This window comes from Oncorhynchus tshawytscha, linkage group LG11 (assembly GCF_018296145.1).
Source record: "Oncorhynchus tshawytscha isolate Ot180627B linkage group LG11, Otsh_v2.0, whole genome shotgun sequence".
Taxonomy (NCBI): Eukaryota; Metazoa; Chordata; class Actinopteri; order Salmoniformes; family Salmonidae; genus Oncorhynchus; species Oncorhynchus tshawytscha.
In genome coordinates, this window is record NC_056439.1 from 17,656,973 (window position 1) to 17,677,957 (window position 20,985).

At 40.0% G+C, this 20,985-nt stretch overlaps 1 protein-coding gene across 1 annotated transcript; it reads right to left on the minus strand.

The window, feature by feature from the left end:
- Positions 1-17,181: 17,181 nt before the first annotated feature.
- On the minus strand, positions 17,182-20,318 carry nkx2.1 (NK2 homeobox 1). Its single transcript, XM_024436965.2, has 2 exons — positions 19,337-20,318; positions 17,182-18,515 (listed from the first exon to the last, which is right to left on the minus strand). The coding sequence occupies exons 1-2, from the start codon at positions 19,701-19,703 to the stop codon at positions 17,848-17,850; spliced, it is 1,035 nt and encodes a 344-aa protein (XP_024292733.1). The 5' UTR covers positions 19,704-20,318; the 3' UTR covers positions 17,182-17,847.
- Positions 20,319-20,985: the final 667 nt, after the last annotated feature.

Below are 20,985 nucleotides of genomic sequence, written 5' to 3' on the forward strand. Positions count from 1 at the left end.
GAATAGGGTGGGGAGCGACTTGGGTGGGGTGGGGGGCAAGGGAAAGGAGAGCTGGTAAGGGGGGGTATGTTCAGTAGGCTTTAGTATTTGAAAACATGTATCAATGTCTCCTAAGGTATGAACTTCTATAAAGGTATGAAAAAAGACAAACTCAGTGATTCTTTGCTTGGTGCTTTACTTCCAAGAGTACAAAAGCAATCAATACACTTGGATGTTGTGATGCTTTTACATCTACCGACTATTTACCAAGCTTGAGTATATTATCAATGCTTTTAAAAAAAAAATTACATCCATGTCAATGCATAATAAAATAAAAACACCAAGATTTGTCCATTCAAAACCTTCCAAAAAAGAATCACAACATTAACAGGCTGTGCTGAAAAGCGCCAAAAGTTAACAAAACACGCCATTTCTAAAAAATATTTCAATATAGTCATTATTCCTTCACCCTGTACACAGTCTCCACAAAATGACCATGCAACCATGCATGTTCATCAGGTGAAGCATTTACTGCAGCTTTAACTGCATTTATTGGCATTCTAGTGGCAATGTGACCGTGATAAACAAATCCAGAGAGCCAATGGATCGCACAAGTCAAGAGCTGTAAAATTATTTTCAATCGGCATTCAATTTGGCAAAGATGGGGCTCATAGAAAAGGGGGTTGAATTATTAAAATTTCCACTTGTTCACTGGTAAACCTGGAGGTGCCGGTCTACAGTGGTGGTTCGCTTTAGGGGCCATTTTGAAGGGCCATTCTCAATTAGTCAACAAATCAGAGCTCTTCTCAGGAGCCTGGTTGTCACATATGTTTGCACTTCAAACTGGAATATAGGGGGCGAGGCACAGGCTCTGCATGCGAGACATGTTTCTTCTGTTGCATACAGATGTTGTCTATTGCCAATCTGCCACTGGTGCCAAATGTGACCACATAACAGCAAATCCATAGCTGGGATTATGTAAGAAAAAACTAAACCAGAAATGAACACGCCAGGTGTAACAACTGTATACATACAGGGTAGGTTCAGGGTCACTCGCACAATATGAAGTTGAAGAGTGTGTGTCTGTGAGGTATGATTCACCAAAGTGCCCCTGCCATGTCCAGCCCAATCCAGTTGCTCCAAATATCATTTGAGCTGTTTCACTTGAGGCTAATTTATGACAAGTGCACAGAGCGGGTTTGTGGGGGCGGGGATTTAGTAGAATGGTGCTTGAGAATGCTATAGCAACCGCATAGTCTAGAGGAGGTAGGCCTCTGGCAGAAGCCGAGTAACGTTGTAGTAGCTGCAGTGAGTCAAGGTAACAGTGATCACACACTTAAAGATCATGCAAATAAAAGACGTGATATACAGTGCATTTTGAAAGGTTTTCAGACCCCTTGGCTTTTCACACATTTTGTTACGTTACAGCCTTATTCGAAAATGGATCAAATACATGTTTTTCCCTCATCGGTCAACACACAATAACCCCTAATGACAAAGCAAAAACAGGTTAAAAAAAAAATAATCATTTGTGATTCATTTTAGAAAAGGGCTGTAAACATAACAAAATGTGGGAAAAGCCAAGGGGTCTGAATACTTTCTAAATGCACTGTAAGTGTCACAAATTCAGTTCTGTCTGATCAAAATAAGAGCCCTAGACACCTGTTTTTTTTCAACGGTATGGTATAGGCCTATGTTTTAAACTTCATGATGTTGTAAGCTTTTAGAATCTACACATTTATAAAGAAATAGCCCCCCAAAAAAATCCTTCTGAAGTGTTTCAGTGATTTCATTGTGCAACTGTGCGTTATGTTAACCTAATTTAGTGACTTCAAGGGATTGTCAACTCATTGCATAGCCAGATGGCTGTCCTGTCCCATCACATTCATTAGGTTTTGTTAAAATGGTGACTGGGACTAAACAACTGTTGTGGCTGTTTAGGGTAACCTATAGGCTAGGATGACAAATTACATTTAAGGAAGTAATTGCTACAGATAGACTGAATGGTTTCAAGGCAAACACAGACTGATGATCCCGTATGGAAAAAACATATGATTTCATAGATGGAACATTTTCACATTATGCATATATTACGTGAAATCATGTGAAACCATTTTGTTTCGGAACACTTCACATGATATTTCACGTGTGGATTTTCAGATGTGATCACATAACCTTTCACATGAGGATTCAAATTTTCAGATGTGATCACACAACCTTTCACATGAGGATTCAAATTTTCAGATGTGATCACACAACCTTTCACATGAGGATTCAAATTTTCAGATGTGATCACACAACCTTTCACATGAGGATTCAAATTTTCAGATGTGATCACACAACCTTTCACATGAGGATTCAAATTTTCAGATGTGATCACACAACCTTTCACATGAGGATTCAAATTTTCAGATGTGATCACACAACCTTTCACATGAGGATTCAAATTTTCAGATGTGATCACACAACCTTTCACATGAGGATTCAAATTTTCAGATGTGATCACATAACCTTTCACATGAGGATTCAAATTTTTAGATGTGATCACATAACCTTTCACATGAGGATTCAAATTTTCAGATGTGATCACATAACCTTTCACATGAGGATTCAAATTTTCAGATGTGATCACATAACCTTTCACATGAGGATTCAAATTTTCAGATGTGATCACATAACCTTTCACATGAGGATTCAAATTTTCAGATGTGATCACATAACCTTTCACATGAGGATTCAAATTTTCAGATGTGATCACATAACCTTTCACATGAGGATTCAAATTTTCAGATGTGATCACATAACCTTTCACATGAGGATTCAAATTTTCAGATGTGATCACATAACCTTTCACATGAGGATTCAAATTTTCAGATGTGATCACATAACCTTTCACATGAGGATTCAAATTTTCAGATGTGATCACATAACCTTTCACATGAGGATTCAAATTTTCACATGTGATCACATAACCTTTCACATGAGGATTCAAATTTTCACGTGACAATTTGATTTCACAAGTGATGACCAGAAAACAAAAATGAGTGGTTAGGTGTTTCCTGAACATCATTAAAATAGTCATTGTTTTCAACTGACAAATTTGACACACATGATTACCTTGTGCATGTTTATTTATACAGTCATTATTATTCAACATGTCCTCACCTGGGATTTGAACTCACAACCTCTTGTTTCACAGCAGTCCAAACTTTCTGCTATGCCACCATGTCTGTCATTTACTGATTTCACCTGTGTTCCTACAATTTGGACTTCAAAGGAAAATTCAGATGTGTATAATACACTCAATAAAAACAATTATATCAATTAGTGATTGAGGAGTAACATGAAGACAGAATAATATGCCTCACCAACATTAGACAGCTATACAGAAAACTCTCAAATTGCTGAAATAAGTCACTTAAATCAATGAGAGAATATTGCGAAAAACGGATAACTGCAATGGCAGTACAGATTGTACTCTATTTCAAAGTACAGAGATGTATTTTGGTTAATTAAATGTGTAGGGGGACTTCTGATAACAATGCAGACTTTATGGCACAGCAGAAAGATCAGTGTACCCCAAATCCAGAGGTTGTGAGTTCAAACCCCAGGTGGGATAATATTGAAAAGTAAGTATTAAGTGATCATGTCAAATGTAATCATACGGTCGTTGATGAACTATTTTTACACTATTTTAGCAGAACTTACTTTAAAACCCACATACCGTTTCATTACTTCACTTACAACAAAAAAACATGTGAAATGTCGGTTGAAAAAAAGTTCACTGTAAACAAAAGAGACATGTGAGGTCCGTTGTTCACATGTGAAAACATATGTTCACATGTATTCAATTTAGAGTTCACCTTTTCACATGTGAGGAGAATAATATGTTTCCTCTCACATGTGACTTTTTCAAATGTAAAAACCTCTCTCTCTCTCTGATGTGCAATTGCAGTTTTTACATGTGAAAAACTTTAAAATGTTATCAAGGCTAGTTTCATGGTTGAAATGTTGCATCCCCATGGTTGTCACATTTATTTCACATTAGATAAAGTTTTCACATGTGCAGTTTCATGTTATCACTTTTCATTTACATGTTATCACATGTTATCACATTAACTTGAAGAAGAAAAAAAAGAAACCTGCACGCCGCTCTTGATAGTATCACTGCTCTTTAATAAGCATTACGTATCACACTACGTTGTCACATTAACTTAAAATAAGATCAAATGATCACATGTGGAACTTATGATCACGTGTGAAATGAATTAGTTTGTTTCATAGGGGATTCTAATTGACTTGCATTTTCCCTTTTTTGCGTTCAGAGTCCATCCATCGGTTGAACTTTAAACCAGCATTGTCCGACAGCTTCTACTGATTAGGCAGTGTGAGTATCCCTCTGCATGTTTCCCCTCATTAACAGAAACCGTGTCCTGATTACTCCCGGTCCAGGGTTTAAAGTTGCCTAATGTCTGATTCGTTCCTGTGTCACGCCGCAGCCGGAGGGCAGTGAGGATAATGAATGGGTGGGTGGGCGGTGATGGGTCCGTGTTGGATGATGTGGGGTATGTAGGAAGATCAGTGAGCGATGTTAGAATATCAGAACCCTGGGACACAGGATGTCGCCTGTTAGGTCACCGTCCCACAAATAAGTTGACCCAAAAAGGATTCCAAAAATGAGCTATTTAATGTTTTCTAACATAATTGTGAGTGATGTTTAATAATTGTATTAGCCCATACTAAAACCAATAGGACTGCATGTGTCACATGCCCCACTAGGGTAAATTGATGGCAGTATAATTAAGCAATAAGACCTGAGGGAGTGTGCTATATAGCCCATATACCACGGCTAAGGGCTGTTCTTACTCACGACGCAAAGCGGAGTAATTGGACACAGCTCTTAGCGGTGGTATATTGGCCATGTATCACAAACCCCCGAGTTGCCTTATTGCTATTACAAACTGGTTACCAACGTAATTAGAGTAGTAAAAATAAATGTTTTGTCATACCCATGGTATACGGTCTGATATACCACGACTGTCAGCCAATTAGCATTCAGGGATCGAAGCACCCAAGTAAAAACTATACAGTGACTTGAAAGAATAGACTAGCCTAATCAAAGGGGAGGAAACGTAACTTTGACTAAAGTTATATGGCCATGGGGTGTGAAATAAATGTATTGAACTTGTTAACTGATAATAACCTACTCAGCTCTTCCAAACACAGAGATCCAACTGTGTCTCCATGGGCCTGTACCACCAGCGAGTTCCGTTCCTTCAGATTTAGCTTATTAATACCCAGCTAGCACATAACGTTTTTAGAACCATACGTTTGTTAGAGCTTGGCTGTACTATGGTTAATTTGCATATAGCCTTCCCACAACTTTCTAGGAATGGTGCATATTAGGATAGTTGCTTGGTTTTGGAGAATTCTATGCACATTTAAAGGAACTTGACAAAAATGTATTTTTTATTTTTAAGGAACAATTTTCTTGGTATTTCATTATTTTAACAGAACTTTCCTAAAAGTTCAAACATGGTTACATTTATTTTCAATTTTGGTAATGTTCTTTGAATGTTCTCCAACTGGTTTGACATTGGGAATGTACGCAAATAGTTCAGATAATGTTAAGAAAACGTTCCTCTGTGGAATTTCAGTACTTCAGCATAACGTTTCGTACAGATTGCCTCATGGTTCTATTTAAAGTCATGTTCTCAAACTGTTCTGAGCACTTTAAGAAAACGTTTTATAAAAACCACAAGAAAACTTTCATTTAGAATGTCATTAAACATATACATTTCATTCTCAGCTTCAACAAAACTCTATTCTCTACCTTGTTAAGTGTGGTCAGATGTGTTGGCCACACCCACTAATTGGCCACACCTGATCTTAATGTGTGTTTCCTTTGCAATGGGATCTGTTTGAATAAAATAAATTTAACTCCTTTGTATGCGTAAATAAAACAGCATGCTAGCTCCATCTTGGTGGCGTAGTGGCCTAATTCCATTGATAGAAAACAGAAGATTACAGGGTCAAACAAATCTCACTGATGCCGTTTCACAATAAAAAAATACATGTGTTTGCATGATTAATGCCTAATGAAATTAATTTATATCTGTGCTTGGAATTCAAAAGAGTTAACCTACAATGAACTAGCAGTTGTATTAAAAGTCTTATTGAAACATTTACTGGAAGTTTTAAGGAAGTTATTAAAAAACCTGTAAATAACATATAATTTCCATTCTTTGAACATTAATAAAAACCTCCAAGGAAAGCGTTCAAGGAACCAGAGTGAAACGTTCTCAGAACCTCATTGCAACTTAAAAATAAACATTCTCAGAACAGGCACATTTTTCACTTCTGATCTCAGAACAAAAAACATCCAGTTTTACCGCTCAGGCAATTTATGGCTTCGTTCCCACAATCAATGTGAAACCGAAAACATATGTTCCCACAACTTCCAAGGAACCAAATGTGCCAGCTGGGTATTGACCTATGAAACAAATCCTACAGTGTTCATTGCATTCAACTGATGGGCGGGAAATACAATACAAAGGAGAACTACCACGTTGCATGGACCGAATTGCATGTTAGCTAATTGTTCATTTAAGCGGCTCGCAGAGGCTAATTATGTCGACACAGCCAAGACTATTTGCATGATGGACTATCGCCACCTGCCTCGACACGAGTCGGCCCGCTGCCAGGGCAAACTATATAATTACCGAACAGCAGTGGGGCAATTTTTGACTGCCGTGCCTTTTGTGTCGCATGAATCTGTCTTAATTGCATATTTCATTAGAGGTTCTAGAACAAAACTAATGTCGAACGCCTTCCAACGTCTCAACAGGTTCTAATGCTATAGCCGATCCAACCTCACACCTCACCCCCAGATATTTTTCATTCGGCTGCAGTTATTTTTTTTCTTTTGGTTTGAGTTAAATAGACGTGCTTTGCCTTTCGCAGCCCCGACCCGTATAGACCTGTTGGTTAAACATATACTTAGGAGGATTATTTTTAGTCTGAACTCATCATGATGCCATGGCATGGTAATTCCGAGGTTATTTTGGAATAAAGTGTATTGATTGGATTGCTTGTTATTTTGGCTTGTTACTGTTGGGGTAGTTATTTTAGGAACGTTTTAACTCGTTTTTGTTCACGCCCTCCGTAGGGCAATGGGTTGGCTATAGGCACTTCCCCCCGTCTATAGGGCCTACAGAAGACTGTATTTTGGGTATGTGTAATAGGGTTCCCATAATGACTCCCTACGAAATTAAATGACAAGGCAATTTGTAAAATAGCGAATAGGGTAAAAATGTGACATTAGTGTTGGACATTACTACAATGGTAAATATCACCAAATGTTACATATTACAATGAGACCATGTTGATAATAAAACCCAATAACGCAGTTTGCTCAATGTGTTCTTGATCTCCCATCATGATTTTATGTGGGAAATCCAATATTTTCATATCCACGTTAGTCCTGATGAAGATTAACGGATGTTTTTGTTGTTGCTGTTCCAGGTCAATCGGAGCAACTGTCAAAACAACGTTTCTCTAACTTCAGTCAATTGTGTAAATGAGGCGCAAAATTGCCCAGCCGTATCTTTCCCGTAATTGGTGTGGTTGGTTCATTATTGCTGTATTAAAGCCTAATAACGCCTGTTTTCTCTATTTGACTGTGGCAGGGGAGGGAGAGCCTCCATTTCATCTCCTCTAAATACATTTATCCAGATCAGTAAACTCGTTGTGAGAGCAGACTGAAGCTCAGTAGGTGTCTTGCAATGTCCTCGAATTAAGTTACATTATGCTAAACCTTTTTGCCGTTTGAAATATAGAAACAGCTGCTTTAGTGGGGGATGGTGGGATTCGACAGTGAGACAGGGAAAAGAGACGATTACACGCCACTTAGTAAAGACCTCGTGTTAACACGTTTAGTAATGGCTCAGTAGCTACTAAAGGACTCCCGCTGGTACAGTAGCCTACAAGGCCATGCATGGCAAAGCCCCTGTTGGAGCGGGCTGATGCACCTCTTATTAATAAAAGCCTTCCCATACCTATAGCAGACAGTTTGTACCCCACAATTAAACAAGAGCAATAACATTGACGCGCATACTTCCACCACCCCCACCAGAGTATATACAACTTGAATGTGATTGAATACTCATCAGACCCCATCACGTGAGCTTCTCCAGAAGGAGGAAGTGTGATGGGAGAGGGGCCCAGTCCCACATGGCATGTGGCTTCTCAGCTGTCTCAGAGCAGACTTTAGGTTAGCTCAGTCGGGCTGCCGGGCCACAGAGAAATGTGGCTAATTAACGTCTGTATCAATGAAAGCCTGTGATTGAGATGCTACACATGTCCACAGCCTCACTGACAGCCGTGCCTGCCTGACCTGGGTCTTGTTAAGTGTAGTAGTGCCTTTTTGTAAAGCGGCACTAAAGGATGTTTTGCAACCAACGAAAAATAAGTCCTATTTTGCGAGAGCACTATTGGTGATCCATGTCAACTGAAGTAGTCCTAGTACAACATCTTAAAAGTTCATCAAAGAAAAATGAAAATGTTTGTTTTATACTATAATACAATTTATATAAAGGCTAATGTAAGTCTATTCGACTGATTCATTTGGAATAACATTTTCAGGAAATCAGGTGCTCATTTCAAACAATGACCCATAAAATCCGCAAAATAACCATTCCGTGTACATTTTAATGGCCATTTGAAAATAAAACCCAACTCGTCAGTGGAATGATGCATTTTCTCACCCATACAACAACAAAAAAATGGAGACATGACATTTCTGCAATTCATGTCTCCTCTCCCTCCGCTCCTCGCCCATTCAGAATGCTGACTGATTGCAACTAGACTAGACTATAGCCATTAAAATAATAATGTTCACAGAAGAAACAAAACCAAATGAAAAACGAAGGTATAAAAATGTGTCTTTTTGTTCCTTTATGAGGGAAAAGACTATTCAGCCGGGCTCTGAATGCGCTCCCTGCATTTCACTGCTGCAACAATTATGCTGAAAAGGTCAAGTATTATAACAGCATCTTGTACTCCGCTTTGCATGACAAGACTACGTCCCAAATGGCAACCTATTCCCTATATATCCCACTAAAAGTAATGGACTATATAGGGAAAGGGATGCCATTTGGGATGGAGCCCAAGTATTTCACTTCGCAAATGAACCTCGGGTGCCCTGTTCGCACAATGGCTTCAAGATCCAGATAAATGTAGGACAATTAAAGATTTCTTGTTACCAGTTTGACAATAAGATTTACTAAAGAGGAGGTGATTGCAGTTACAGTTTAATTGTCCAATTTGTCATGCACAGCACAGTAAGGAATGCTTGCTTAGTGTGATGTTGTTAAAATAACTCTTAGCAAGGAGGCAAAATGAAGTCGTTTTTACTAAAGTTCTTCCTTATTCAGAGTTACATTAACTGTATTGTGTCAAACTGTCTAGAAATCCGAATAGCCAACAAGCGGTATTCACATTTGTGTATTAGATAGGCTTTTACCTATAAAAGTGTTCACAAACCATTTTGCAGATCGGTTCGAATTCGAGCTGGTAAACAATGCATTGACCTCAAACACAGATTTTTCAGAACGACATGAATCCTTTCCGGAGCAGTCCAACGTTTCTCTGCGCCATGCAGCCACCATGCAGACGCATAGGCTATATATAGCCTACATAGGGTTTAAGTAGATTAAATAAATCTGCACCCTCGACCAGTCACTCTTCATGCCTTACTATAGCAGATTGTGTTGATTCAAACATGAGTGACAGTCATGTTGAATTCTGACGCTGGGCGGTTTGGTAAACGCTCATCGCCTTGTGGATTGCAGAACCTTGGACAGCGCCAAATTGAGGCGTAGCTATTCCACCCCATACCCTGCTCCTAACGTCAAAGCTGTAGGCCTGTCCGTAATAAGAAAAACAAAAGTTGGGATTTTGAAAAGAATCTTCAGGGATGTTGAATTTGAAGTGAAATTGTTATTTGTACACATGGCTAACGAAGAGTTTCTGTAGGCTACATGAGTAAAAGGCTAACTAAAACAACGAAATGTCTCGTTTTCGAAAACGAGTAAGCTTATCTTTTATGTTAGTTGTTTTCAATATCAGCATCATTAGGTAGGCAGCTAGCAAGACTCGTAATTGATCTCACAAAGTTGCCGGTCAAATCTAAAACAATCAAGGTAGACATCGTCCACGATGTCGTCCAGCCAGTAGGGACAGCTGTCTGCACTCATCAAGGCCCAAATTAACCCACTTGTTATTGACATCCTCCTGATTCATCTATGAGTCAGTAACATGTGGAATTGTTTTAAGATGATCATACAAAGGATCATTTAGCTTTTTAATATTGAATTTGAGGACCCCTGTAGGTAGACAATCAAATACACAGTAACAGTCGAAAGTTTGGAGACACCTACAGGGGTTTTCTTTATTTGTACTATTTTCTACATTGTAGAATAACAGTGAAGACATCAAAACTATAAAATAACACCTATGGAATCACGTAGTAAGCAAAAAAGTGTTAAACAAATCACAATATATGTTATATTTGAGATTCTTCAATGTAGCCACCCTTTGCCTTGATGACAGCTTTGCACACTCTTGGCATTCTCTCAACCAGCTTCATGAGGTAGTCACCTGGAATGCATTTCAATTAACAGGTGTGCCTTGTTAAAAGTTAATTTGTGGAATTTCTTTCCTTCTTATTTCGTTCGAGCCAATCAGTTGTGTTGTGACAAGGTAGGGGAGGTGTACAGAAGATAGCCCTATTTGGTAAAATACAAAGTCCATATTATGGCAAGAACAGCTCAAATAAACTAAGAGAAACAACAGTCCATCATTACTTCAAGACATGAAAGTCAGTAAATACGGAACATTTCAAGAACTTAGAAAGTTTCTTCAAGTGCAGTCGCAAAAACTATCAAGCCCTATGATGAAACTGGCTCTCATGAGGACAGCCACAGGGAAGGAAGACCCAGAGTTACCTCTACTGCAGAGGATACGTTTATTAGAGTTACCAGCCTCAGAAATTGCAGCCCAAATAATTGCTTCACAGAGTTCAAGTAACAGACACATCTCAACATCAATTGTTCAGAGTTGACTGTGTGAGTCAGGCCTTCATGGTCGAATGTGGTCGAAACCATTACTAAAGGACACCAATAATAAGAAGAGACTTGCTTGGGCCAAGAAACACGAGCAATGGACATTAGACTGGTGGAAATCTGCCCTTTGATCTGATGAGTCCAAATGTGCGATTTTTGGTTCCAACCGCCGTGTCTTTGTGAGACGCAGAGTAGTTGAACGGATGATCTCCACATGTGTTCCCACTGTGAAGCATGGAGGAGGAGGTGTGATGGTGTGGGGGTGCTTTGCTGGTGACACTGTCCGTGATTTATTTATAATTCAAGACACACTTAACCAGCTTGGCTACCACAGCATTCTGCAGTGATATCCCATTTGGTTTACGCTTAGTGGGACTATCATTTGTTTTTCAATAGGACAATGACACAAAACAAACCTCCAGGCTGTGTAAGGGCTATTTGACCAAGAAGAAGCGTGATGGAGTGCTGCATCAGATGACAAGGCCTCCACAATCACCAGACCTCAACCCAATTGAGATGGTTTGGGATGAGTTGGACCGTAGAGTGAAGGAAAAGCAGCCAACAAGTGCTCAGCATATGTGGGAACACCTTCAAGACTGTTGGAAAAGCATTCCAGGTGAAGCTGGTTAAGAGAATGCCAAGAGTGTGCAATGCTGTCATCAAGGCAAAGGGTGGCTACTTGGAAGAATCTAAAATCTAAAATATGTTTTGATTTATTTAACACTTCTTTGGTTACAAAATGATTCCATATGTGTTATTTCATAGTTTTGATATCTTCACTATTATTCTACAATGTAGAAAATTGTAAAAAAATAAATAAAGAAAAACCCTTGAATGAGTAGGTGTGCCCAAACTTTCGACTTGACCTGTATTTATAAAACATTATTTGATAAAACATTGAATTTGGCCTTACTGATATCATGATATTACCCCTTAGAAACGCATTGAATAACTGATTCATACAGTACACAGAAAAACAGATAGTCCAAAAATAAATCAAAAGGAAGTATGTTCTGAAGTGGTTGTCCTATATTTATGAGATACAAGAAAGCGCAGGGATTTTTTTAAATGTTGAAATGATCTGTATAGGTTTGACATGGAAATGCCCCATTCACTTCCATTCATTTTTCAGCCCCGTACCTGTTTACCTGCAGAGGAGTCCCATGACGCGCGTGGGGGTCGTAGAGTAAAACGGAGAACACCATCATTTGTAGGCCAAACCATTCAAATGCTACAGACGTTTTCGTGAGAAGACCGATTATCCGGATGTCTCCCGTTCTGACAAACAGTGGGTATATCTCTGCCACCTTCCACAGCAGATCAATCTTCATTTTTATGCGGATTGTTGTATTATGCTAATTAGAATCTAGGGGATATTATTAAAATATATCTGAAGTCAAAGGTGTAAAAATATCGAGGCCAAATGGGAGACACTTTCCAGAACATTTTGGTTTGTTTTGCATGCCAGTTTGATTAAAGCTCTGTTTACTTATTCCAAATATTTCCCTGATTGGAAATGCATGTGAAAATCAACGCTACCTCCAAAGAAAATGCCATATGGTCAAAAGTTGTAACACTTGACTTAATTATCAATTGAGGAGCAAAACTTTGATGCGTTTTAGACAATTATGGTTTTCCACTCAGAATTGGACCCCCCTTGATTAACATTGGATTCATTTATCACAGGCCTACAACTTAACCTGAAGTTAACCATTCTACCTCTTGTTCCTCAACTAAAATATCCTCAACTAAGGTGGTCTAATGGCTATAGTGCACTGATAGTCTCGAAATAATGAGGGTATACCACACAGGTTCTATAGGCTGCCCTAAATATATTTTTGCATTTTAAATGACAGTAAATAAGGGAAACAAACGCGCAACTCAAATATGATTGCCTTGAGATTAGGAACTAATTGCTTTTGGGTTGGTGGAGACCTGGGGAGTATAAAGCAAGGAGGACTTGCCGGAGTTGTACAATGTGTCTGTCTAAAGACCAGTCTTAAAGAGAGCAATGAGAGCACACACGCTTCCAACAAGTCATTCTGAACAGCTACAAGCCCAACAAAAAGACCACACACCGCGCCACAGACATGGTAATAATGTAAGCTTGAGCCTCTCAGAGCTCATCCTGAACAAAACCACACCAACAAAATACTTAATCGAACGCTTTTCTGTTCTATCTGATGCTGCAAAGGGTTCGTTTGAAAATGCCCCGAATTCTCACTGAATTAAAGTTTTAGGGAAATGGTAGGACTTTAGGACTATAGTACCAGATCCCAATAAAAATAGATATTGAGTTAGCAGACAGAGGACTGAATCTCTTTGGAAGTTGAGGAAGCTATGGACATTTTGGGATTTCTCTCTTATAATAGAGCTGTAGTCATAATTCCATGTAAGTATGTGTGAAATATTCAGACTAATTTCCAATCCACCAGCGGCGTTAATGGGGTCAAATCATGTGCTCCGGTGTATATCAAATTTCCTAATAATGTATTGAAATGGACAAACAATTGGAATGTGTTTACTCAACACAATTAAAACCAATAAAGTATTGATACAATGTTAATTAACTTATATCATACTGGTAGAAGATGGGTCCATTAAACAAGCAAACTACATCAGTTTGCAGACAGTAGAGATCTCCTTTTACGAATGTCGCCATAGAACTAATATAGGACAGATGATGGGTTGAAAATACGTCTTATACGGTTGACATTTTCCTGGCAGGCATATATAGACTGCCACACAGACGGGATGTGATGCTTAGGCAAAAGGGAAGAACAATGCGGAGGGTGAGAGGTTGCCGTATATAATATCAAACATCAAATTGAGCTAGCACAGAGCAAATAGGCTCTATACCCAGAATGCTAGAGGCTTGTACAATATAGTTTATAAAGAAAATAATCGACGAAAAGCCCAATTGGTTGAATGATCCACTTTAAGTGAAAAGTAGAGCGCCAATACATACAATCAGTGCCTCATTCAAATCCTTGCACTGCTGCGCTTTGACGCAGGGTTACGACAGGCGTTTGGTGCTCTGTTAATTCCGTTGACTATCCCTGACATTCGATTAGTAGCCTATATTTCAATTAAATATTAGTCTATTCGTAAAGTCCTAAAATCTGTTCAACAATGCTTATTCCAAATCATATTTAGCGAGATAAAGTGAACCGTGTAAGTCCACTGGGCACACACTGGTTGAATCAACGTTGTTTTCACGAAATTACGTGGAACCAACGTGGAATAGACGTTGAATTGACGTATGTGCCAGTGGGATGGATGATACGTCTGTAACTGAGCCGATAGATGTACCAGCGACTTGTTTTACAGCCAGGGAAACCTCACTGCACCTGTGCCATAATGCTGTAGCCGATTCAAAGGAAAACTGGCTACGCTAGGCTATTCACCTTGTGTCGAAGAAAGCTCTTGCTCAAAAACCCCATTGCGACCAAAGGCGTGCTTCCAATAATGGTTTGTCATAGCCCAACGCTGCAATGTAGCCAGGACCGGGCAAGCGCATGCACAACCACCTGTGTCATTAGTCTTATCAAAATCAATAAGCTATATTGAAACTAGGTTAATAATCCCTTTAGGTCAAATGCACAGTATTGAAAAGAGCATTGCACTAAATTTGAAGTGTTTACCATTGGTTGGCATGAGTCTGAAATGCTGATGATGTAGGATGTTTGCTTGTTTGAAGTGCAACTCTTGTGAGAGCTCATTAAAACATAATAATCGAGTATACAACTATACTTTTCTCCACTTGACAGAAGTGTTTGATGAGAGTATTATATTGTTCTTCATATGTTTGCACAATCTGCTGCTTGAATCAGCCGTTTGATAATTGGCAAAAGACGATCTCATGTCTGTCAAGTGTCTCAAGTTAACGTATAAATATTCTAAAGAGCATAACGCAAGTATCCTGTCATAAAGCATGCAAATAAAGAGAATATAGTGTAACCGTGGGCGTCGTATAGCATACTGAAATATGTATTTATGGGCCCAGTGCGGATAAGACTAAAGTATTCTGAGAAAGCGCTTTGGGTCGTTGTTCAATCGCTTAGCATTTGCGGGGGGAGCCCGTATTGGCTATATCAAACAAGTCATGACATAATAGACTTATCATAAAGACTAAAAAATACTTGCCATTCCCTTAATAATCACAATAATAAATAATATTAATATGAATAGTATTAATAATCTATACCAATATAATATCATACTATTAGTTGCAGGAAGTATGTTACATCAAGGTAATTAACAGCTAAATTACAAGAGAACACACAGCCAGTCCTTCCACACTATGGACCTATGGGCCCGTCTCCAACAATTCATTTGAAATGTACCATTTATATTCTGGAGTATGTTAAAACCTTTTCGATTAAGAACCGCAAAATCTCTGCCCCACGGCATGCAAATGATATGACGGGATAGAGTCAAATGCATGAACATACTCAGTCAAAATAATATCCGATTTGATAGGTCTAGATTTAAGTCTTAATCCCCGTGCAAGGCTGGCAATTTCATATGGTTTAGACTCGGGTCACTCTTCTGCGACATGTTTACATTGAAGTTTGCAACAAACCAAAAAAAATCTCATAAAAGAGACTATTAAAGAACCCACTGGGCACAGACATCTTGTTTTGATTTACATTTGGTTGAGTTGTCAACAAAAGTGAATTCAACGTGAAATCAACAACAAATTAACCATGTCATTGGATTTTGGTTGGGTGAAAAAAATCCCTTAAATTGGTGACTTTTTGCAAATCCACGTTTTCCATGTTGTTTCAAGTCATCACATTTTTAAAAAATGTTTTTTTTTTTTTTAAATTATGTTGATTCAACCAGTTTTTGCACAGTGGGAAATAGTGACCAGGCCCTACGTGCTATAGATTTAGAACAATTCAATAAAATAGGTAGGCTATCAAAAGTTTTTGTTGCAAATCCTATAGGTTAAAGGCGATTTATCAATAGGCCTACCACGTAAAGAGTGGCTATGGGCACGCTATTTTCCTTTCAATCCCAGTTGACTGATTGATTATTGATAAACGTAAGCCTACCTCTGATAAGAAGCGAAGAGATTTGTCTTGCGAAGTTATTTGAGAAGAATACAGTTGTTTGGGCAGGGATTTGAACGATAAGACTTCCTTTCAGCCAACGCGTGTTTGATCCCCACTGTTAAAAAGAACGCCTCGGGGCCTCACCTAACTGACTCACCCAAACCAGAAACACACAGGCCCGCAGCCGAGAATACAAGAAAGTTAGAACCAAAGGGCCGCCGACAGCACACAATGGCCTGGCCTGGGTTTACTCAGCGTTATCCAAGTGAGATACTGTGTACACAATTATCCATTAGCTTAATATACGATTTGTGAAGAGCCGCGTTTTGTAGGAACGGTCACAGAGATTAATTAACCTTATTACCCACAGTCGTTGATTGTAGCTATAATAAACGTGACGAAAAAAACGTGAAATTGGGGTCGAGCTCTTACATGCAAAAGTTAGCATTAGGCTAATAGCAATGTAGGCTAGTCTACCAAGCAAGCATATTGTAACAGCAATTTGGATTACACCTAGTCAAGGAACAGGTTTTCATTAGTCATGCATTGCTTATAAGCCAATGTTGTGTGCGGTTAACATAGGCTATTCTAATAAAACAGCTAAATAATGTCGGTATAAATTGAGGCCTACTGAATCGACAAGCTAAAGTGGGTTATAGACACTGTTTTGGGGCAGCAGGTAGCCTATTGTTTAGAGCGTTGGGCCAGTAACCGAAAGGTTGCTGAATCGAATCCCTGAGCTGACAAGGTAAAAATCAGTCGTTGTGCCACTGAACAATGCAGTTAACTCACTGTTCCTCGTTAGGCCGTCATTTTAAATAAGAATGAGTTTTTAACGGACTTGCCTAGTTAAATAAAGGTTACATTAAAAAAATATATTTAAAAAATAACATAATAATAATAGTAATAATAATAAGTTGAAAATTATGTTGTTAATAGGCCTATATCATTTTCTGAAAACACATTTCAAGGTTTCTCGTAGGCCTATATATTCTTCTCTGAAACAGTATACAAATCAATTTCAATAAATGGATGTGAATTATTTTATTTCCATAATTTATTAATAGGATTGTTTGTCTGTATTTAAGTAAAATATCTATATAAGTTACAAGTAAATAAAACGTACAAATACCGATAGAACTAAAAGAACCAACAACAAACCATCAAAAGCATAAAAACTTTGTACAACAGATTGCTAAAAACTAGGCTATATGTTCAATTCAAAACTTTGACAGAAATATACAAGCTACGTTTTACATGAAATCTATTATAAACCAGAGCCTTCTGTGACAAAAGTTGAAAAGCACCCACAGTTTTTCTATTGAGACCTTTAAGCCCAATGACCTACACACAGGAGAAGGCCTACCTCTTGACGTAAGCCTTTTATACCTTCTCAGTATAATTTACATAAATAAAAAAATCCACCTTCAAGGCGAGTCTTGAAATCGCATGTACTCGACACTTCGTCTTTCAAGTTTCTTTCTTCCCCTCCTACTGTCCGCATCCAACATGGCTTTCCGAAAGAGTAAATAACATTTTTAGAAGAGCGTGAACCAAATGCACCAAGTGGTGTTGTTGAAAATGTATACAAAGTAACCGAGTTTGTTAGTTTGTCTGTTGAGGGACTTTTCTGCGAAAGCTTTGACAACAGTGTTGTTTGTTTGTGATCATAGTTTGTCTTGCTGTCACCATGTCCGGCCGTATAAGAGAGCAGAACACTGCAGGGCTGTCCCGTACTCGGCGCTGGATGAGTTCAGGTGAGAGAGACTAGCTACCTGGGTCTGGAGAGACGGCGGGCTGGTCGAATGATGTGCTAGGTCTGGAGAGTGATCTGCGCTAACTACCTGCTGGCCCTGGTGCTGGCCTAGGCCTGAACCATTACTGGACATGATCATAACATTGGCCCCTTGCTGGTGGTGTGTCTGGACAGTAGTGGTTGGAGTGTGGGCACTGCCTTGGCATGGCTTGCCGTCTTTCACCAACACCGGCACGGCCACCCGCCGAGGGGACTGCTGCTGACAGGAACTATTATCCTGTTGCATCTGCTGCTGCGACACTTTGTCCTTAGCTTGCCTCTTCATTTTATACCGGTGGTTCTGGAACCAGATTTTGACCTGGGTGGGGGTGAGGTGGATCATGCTCGCCAGGTGCTCTCTCTCGGGCGCCGAGAGATACTTCTGTTGTTTGAATCGCCGCTCGAGCTCGTAGACCTGAGCCTGAGAGAACAGCACGCGTCTCTTCCTTCTCGGGGTGCTTGACAGCGGGCCCATGCCTTTGCCCACATCCGCGAGGGAGCCGAGGCTGCCCATACTGCCCATATTCATGCCCGAGGAAGAGCCCATGAAGCGGGAGACTGAAAGCAGAAATAGGCCAGTGAGATGATGATGATTATGATAACAATAATAATAAAAAATAATATTATTATAACGCTTCAATACATTTAACCATAAAATAATACTCAATGTGAATGAATTGAATTTAGAACGTGTCGGAATATGACCCTTCCTTAAAAACTGAGGCTAACATGATCACGTCACTCACAGGTCTGTCTCCTAACGGACAAATGACCTAACCATAATTAGTAGCCTATTTTAACGGAATTATATCGTTTATATTTTTAGTGCAATCAGATGAATAATAGGCTAATAACGCATTCGATACACCCCCACGTGACAGGTGCATGAACCTCTGTGGGCTACTCACAATAGAGTAGAAACCAGCAACAGGTGTCTGTAATATATCTTTACAAACCGGAGTGACAATACTCTTAAATCAAATAGACTATTAGAAGCATCAATCTTGACCGCGGGAGCCTAAATGTATCATAAACGAAAAAAGTGAAGGACATTTTCAGGTGGTGTCAGCTTTCTATGAAACGTGTTCCTATATCCATGGTAAACATGATATTGGTAGACAGGCAAAAAAAAAGGCACAGAGTGGGTCACTAAATTGGGCGATTAACAATGAATATACCTAACACTCCCTCTTAGTGAAACAATAAGTATCGATGCAAAAACTGGAAGCAACAACAAATAGTTTCAGTGATTTCTATCACTAATTTCAGTGCAGACTAGAGCATATGGCTCTAGTGTAGACTAGCGTACGTGATGATGCGTAATAAAAAAGCTATACCCTCAGCTGTTCGGCTTCATGCAGACCAAAAGGTATACTTACTCGTGGAGAATCGCGGGTCTGTGTTGGCTCCGTACCAGCCGGTGGCAGTGGTGCTGCCTCTCATACCGTCCTGGTAGGGAGGCAAGTCGCTCATGTTGCCTAGGTTGCCGTTACAGTAGCCCCCCATCGCGGTGTGTGACAGCTGGGACACCCCTGCCGCGGTCATGTGGTACGCTGCGGACACAGTCCCGTTATGGCCCATGTGGTGCTGCTGCATCGCCGCCTGAGACACCTGCGGTTGCCGGTAAGACGCGAGAGGTACCCCTAAGTTGTTATTCTCCATACTTACTTTCTTGTAGCTCTCCTCAAGAGGACTCAAGATATCGGAAACAGAAAAAGGAGTCGTATGCTTAGGGCTCATCGACATTGTTCTGGGGCAGGTGGAGAGGGGAGAAATTAGAAGGCTAGGCAATCTCTCCTTCTGTTTTTTTGGGGGGACCAAAGCCCCTCTCTCTCTCTCTCTCTCTTTGGTTCCTGTTGACTCAACGTCGATCCTTGCTAGATGAACACGTAGGTAGGAGAGTCGACTGAATTCCGCCTTAATTGCATTGAGTGGGAGCTGAGCTGAGCTGGGCTGAGCTTGGTGCTGCTGGCTTCCGTTTGTTTTAGCAGGGTGCCAGGTTTAAGTCTAGCATCAGAGGCGGGGCATCACCAACTAGGGCAACAATACAAAGCAGCTCTATCCTCCTCTCCTTTCAACCTCGTTGCACCCAAAGGCATAATTTGACTTACATGTTGGCCAAGCTACAGAATGCGCTCTGCAGCTTCCCTCCCACAAATCCATAAACCAAAGTGCATGCACATTGGCTACCTGTGTATTATAGGCTATTGATAGTAGGTAGGCTACTTTATTAGCAGTAGGTAGGTGGGTTTGTTGTGTTGTGGTTGACAAACACGCAGCAGTATAATGATAGCAGTGGGCACATGCACCACAATGCACTATATTAACTGTAGTGATGTTTACGAAGACCTCTTGATGAAAAGGGGCCTAGACGGACTTGAGAGTCTCATAGCTGGGGAACCCACCCCGACCACTTCCCAAATGGCACACTATTCCATATTTAGTGTACTTTTTTAACCACGTTTCACTGCTGATGGTCAATAGTGCACGATAGGGAATATAGGGTGCCATTTAGGACACAATCTCTGTACTCTGAGAAAAGCTTGAGTTGAACTAGTGACTTTTAATGGGCGTGAGAGGCTTCTGGTTGATTGCAGACGTGTTTGCATTATGCTCGCATCTTACTCAAACATGCAAAAGTGCACTTGCTCTCTGCTACAAGGGAGGAAAATTGACGGATAAGTAAACAAATACACATCCGCGTGTTAAGTGGCAGCGCGTGAATGATTAACCCCTTTTCTATTTGTTATCATTAGTTGAGCGCGAGGAGAGAGAGCAGCGTGTCACCCCAAATCCGGATGCTCCACTCGTCGTCTCAGATCAGACAGCCATGCAGCCAGTCAAACGAAAATGCGTTTCAGGAGAGGCTCTCTTGTAAAGTTAACGGCGCTCAAGTATCTGTACTCTCCTTCTGCAGCAGTAGATAGGCAGGGAGAACCACACCACACGCCAGGTAGTCGTCCTCAGTGAGCCGCCTCTCGCCCTGATGCCCAAGGAGCCATAATTGTCTAACTCAATCAGATTTCAC